The sequence below is a fragment of the Nerophis ophidion genome, linkage group LG22 (assembly GCF_033978795.1).
Source record: "Nerophis ophidion isolate RoL-2023_Sa linkage group LG22, RoL_Noph_v1.0, whole genome shotgun sequence".
In the NCBI taxonomy this organism is placed as follows: domain Eukaryota; kingdom Metazoa; phylum Chordata; class Actinopteri; order Syngnathiformes; family Syngnathidae; genus Nerophis; species Nerophis ophidion.
In genome coordinates, this window is record NC_084632.1 from 8,652,632 (window position 1) to 8,657,631 (window position 5,000).

Here is a 5,000-nt window from a genome sequence, read left to right on the forward strand (position 1 = left end):
ACCTCTGCCCTAACAGGACTGAGGTTTAAGTGTACCTGGGAGGTGAAGTCATGCTGCTGCAGCTGGCGTCCCTCCCGGAGGTCCCAGCAGCGCACGGTGTTGTCCAGTCCTCCCGTCCACAGCTTGGTGCCGTCGTTGGAGATGTCGATGCAGCTGGCTCCGTCCGTGTGGCCCTGGAACTGCCTGTGGGCCACAACACACCACACACCACGTATAATGTATCCAGTCTCGGGGGCAGGCTGGTTCGGGAGAGGGCGTCCTACCTGACTAAGGTCTGGTTGTGCAGGTCCCAGACCACGATGTTGCCGTCGCTGCAGCAGGAGAAGCACACCTTGTTGTCGGGCGAGATGGCCAGGGCGTAGCAGGCCGGGGCCGACGACGTCAGCTCCGCCTTGATGCGAGGGGTGGGCGTGGCCAGATCCCAGATGGACAGCGTGCTGGCCTCGCCGCCCACGATCAAGGTGCGCCCGTCGGGGAGGATCTTGCAGGAGCGGATGTAGTTGTCTCTGTTCTGCTTGGACATGAGGGACAGTAAGGGGTTAGATTCGGTGGACCCGTTTATGTCGACTACTCTTGGACTGGCAGACTCACGTTGACATAAGCAGTTGTCTGCATATCGACTTGTTATGATAGGTAGCAAGTTACTGTTCTGAGTGACATCCACCCTTTTCCATCTGTACTGCTGGCTACTGATCCAGGTCAAATCAAACTGTGACATATTTGATACCTTTGTTGCACGTCACATCCGCTTGCAGACTCAACACGGACTCACGTAAACACTCAGTCACGTTGCAGACTAAACACCGACTCACGTAAATACTCAGTCACGTTGCAGACTAAACACCGACAAAGTAAATACTCAGTCATGTTGCAGACTAAACATTGACTCACGTAAATACTCAGTCATGTTGCAGACTAAACACCGACTCACGTAAACACTCAGTCATGTTGCAGACTAAACACCGACTCACGTAAACACTCAGTCACGTTGCAGACTAAACACTGACTCACGTAAATACTCGGTCACGTTGCAGACTAAACACCGACAAAGTAAATACTCAGTCATGTTGCAAACTAAACGCCGACTCACGTAAACACTCAGTCATGTTGCAGACTAAACGCAGACTCACGTAAACACTCAGTCATGTTGTAGACTAAACGCAGACTCACGTAATGACTCAGTCTCCTTGCAGACTATACGGCGACTCACGTAAACACTCAGTCACGTTGCAGACTAAACACTGACTCACGTAAACACTCAGTCATGTTGCAGACTAAACACCGACTCACGTAAACACTCAGTCACGTTGCAGACTAAACACTGACTCACGTAAATACTCGGTCACGTTGCAGACTAAACACCGACAAAGTAAATACTCAGTCATGTTGCAAACTAAACGCCGACTCACGTAAACACTCAGTCATGTTGCAGACTAAACGCAGACTCACGTAAACACTCAGTCATGTTGTAGACTAAACGCAGACTCACGTAATGACTCAGTCTCCTTGCAGACTATACGGCGACTCACGTAAACACTCAGTCACGTTGCAGACTAAACACCGACTCACGTAAACACTCAGTCATGTTGCAGACTAAACACCGACTCACGTAAACACTCAGTCATGTTGCTGACTAAACGCAGACTCACGTAAACACTCAGTCATGTTGCAAACTAAACACAGACTCATGTAAACACTCAGTCATGTTGCAGACAAAACACGGACTCACGTAAACACTCAGTCATGTTGCAGACTAAACACCGACTCAAGTAAACATTCAGTCACGTTGCAGACTAAACACAGACTCACGTAAACACTCAGTCATGTTGCAGACTAAACACCGACTCACGTAAACACTCAGTCATGTTGCAGACTAAACACCGACTCACGTCAATAGTCACGTTGCAGACTAAACAACGACTCACGTAAATACTCAGTCACGTTGCAGACTAAACACAGACTCACGTAAACACTCAGTCATGTTGCAGACTAAACACCGACTCACGTAAATACTCAGTCACGTTGCAGACTAAACACAGACTCACGTAAACACTCAGTCATGTTGCAGACTAAACACCGACTCACGTAAACACTCAGTCATGTTGCAGACTAAACACCGACTCACGTAAATACTCAGTCATGTTGCAGACTAAACACCGACTCACGTAAACACTCAGTCATGTTGCAGACTAAACATTGACTCACGTAATCACTCAGTCATGTTGCAGACTAAACACCGACTCACGTAAACACTCAGTCATGTTGCAGACTAAACATTGACTCACGTAAACACTCAGTCATGTTGCAGACTAAACACCGACTCACGTAAACACTCAGTCATGTTGCAGACTGAACGCCGACTCACGTAATGACTCAGTCTCCTTGCAGACTAAACGGCGACTCACGTAAACACTCAGTCATGTTGCAAACTAAACATTGACTCACGTAAACACTCAGTCATGTTGCAGACTAAACATTGACTCACGTAAACACTCAGTCATGTTGCAGACTAAACACATACTCACGTAAACACTCAGTCATGTTGCAGACTAAACATTGACTCACGTAAACACTCAGTCATGTTGCAGACTTAACACCGACTCATGTAAACACTCAGTCATGTTGCAGAATAAACACCGACTCACGTAAACACTCAGTCATGTTGCAGACTAAACACCGACTCACGTAAACACTCAGTCATGTTGCAGACTAAACACCGACTAACGTAAACAATCAGTCACGTTGCATACTAAACACCAACTCACGTAAATACTCAGTCATATTGCAGACTAAACACCGACTGACGTAAATAGTCATGTTGCAGACTAAACACAGACTCACGTAAACACTCTGTCATGTTGATGACTAAGCACCGACTCACGTAAACACTCAGTCATGTTGCAGACTAAACACCGACTCACGTAAACACTCAGTCATGTTGCAGACTAAACACCGACTCACGTAAACAATCAGTCACGTTGCAGACTAAACACCGACTCACGTAAATACTCAGTCATATTGCAGACTAAACACAGACTCACGTAAACACTCAGTCATATTGCAGACTAAACACAGACTCACGTAAACACTCAGTCATGTTGCAGACTAAACATTGACTCACGTAAACACTCAGTCATGTTGCAGACTTAACACCGACTCATGTAAACACTCAGTCATGTTGCAGAATAAACACCGACTCACGTAAACACTCAGTCATGTTGCAGACTAAACACCGACTCACGTAAACACTCAGTCATGTTGCAGACTAAACACAGACTCACGTAAACAATCAGTCATGTTGCAGACTAAACACCAACTCACGTAAATACTCAGTCATATTGCAGACTAAACACAGACTCACGTAAACACTCAGTCATGTTGCAGACTAAACATTGACTCACGTAAACACTCAGTCATGTTGCAGACTAAACACCGACTCACGTAAACACTCAGTCATGTTGCAGACTAAACACAGACTCACGTAAACAATCAGTCATGTTGCAGACTAAACACCAACTCACGTAAACACTCAGTCATGTTGCAGACTAAACACAGACTCACGTAAACACTCAGTCATGTTGCAGACTAAACATTGACTCACGTAAACACTCAGTCATGTTGCAGACTTAACACCGACTCATGTAAACACTCAGTCATGTTGCAGAATAAACACCGACTCACGTAAACACTCAGTCATGTTGCAGACTAAACACCGACTCACGTAAACACTCAGTCATGTTGCAGACTAAACACAGACTCACGTAAACAATCAGTCATGTTGCAGACTAAACACCAACTCACGTAAATACTCAGTCATATTGCAGACTAAACACAGACTGACGTAAATAGTCACGTTGCAGACTAAACACAGACTCACGTAAATACTCAGTCACGTTGCAGACAAAACACCGACTCACGTAAATACTCAGTCATGTTGCAGACTAAACACCAACTCACGTAAATACTCAGTCATATTGCAGACTAAACACCGACTGACGTAAATAGTCACGTTGTAGACTAAACACAGACTCACCTAAATACTCAGTCACGTTGCAGACTAAACACCGACTCACGTAAACACTCAGTCATGTTGCAGACTAAACACCGACTCAGGTAAACACTCAGTCAAGCAGCACTCAGCCAAATTCCCTCAAAGCAATGTTGCAATTTTTCACACCAACACAGCAAGTTTCCTTGGTAGAAAACCCTCGAACAAAGTAAGTGCGCCACTCTTCCAAAAGGAACTAGCTTCATGCTAGCTTACAATGGATTTTCCATTGAAAGACTACTTTCAGCATTAGCGATTTTACGCAGCGATTTCTACGCCTCGAAATTTGGTAACGAAAAATACAACTAAGATGATTTACCATGAATTGATTTACGTGGACCCCGACTTAAACAAGTTGAAAAACTTATTGGGGTGCTACCTTTTAGTGGTCAAATGTGCGGAATATGTACTGAACTCTGCAATCTACTAATGAAAAAGTATCAATGAAACTTACAATCAAACAGCTGGTGTGTAAGGAGTACAATACTTGCAGTATAAACACTTTGTAGGGCGCAACATAACACATTAAGGTTCCTGGAAAAGCTACTTCCGAATTAGAGAACATTGCTATAGATAGCCTGTCCAGTAGTGCCATCTAGTGCCTTGGCAGTGCAACTGCATTGCAAATGAGACTCAAACGTATTGGACTGCGCAGTTATCATAATCAGCTCATTTTTACATGTTACCATAAAAGATAGAATTTTATAAACAAACAATATTTAACAACACACAAAAAAGTACAGAAAAATGGCGCTGTTAAGTACCAGTATCGATTCGTCGGTACCGGTAATTGGTACCGTATCAGTTCAAATGTGAACGGTACCCTTTCCTGTTTACTTTGTCCAGAGATGTAAGGAAATTAATTGGTAAAAGAATATATTAGTTTGTCAAAATGTTTTTTTCCATTTTGTTTTATTTACATTCTGCTGCTGTATAGCTCGGTTGGTAGAGC

The 5,000-nt window shown here is 44.2% G+C and overlaps 1 protein-coding gene across 1 annotated transcript in view; it reads right to left on the minus strand.

Moving 5' to 3' along the window:
* LOC133540959 (transducin-like enhancer protein 1) overlaps window positions 1-5,000 on the minus strand; it is a 372,555-nt gene that overhangs the window by 8,037 nt on the left and 359,518 nt on the right. Inside the window, exons 27-28 of the mRNA XM_061884044.1 lie at window positions 264-511; window positions 36-183 (exon numbers count right to left, since the gene is read on the minus strand). Of these exons, the coding sequence (XP_061740028.1) occupies window positions 36-183; window positions 264-511 (396 nt within the window). The remainder of the gene's footprint in view (window positions 1-35; window positions 184-263; window positions 512-5,000) is intronic.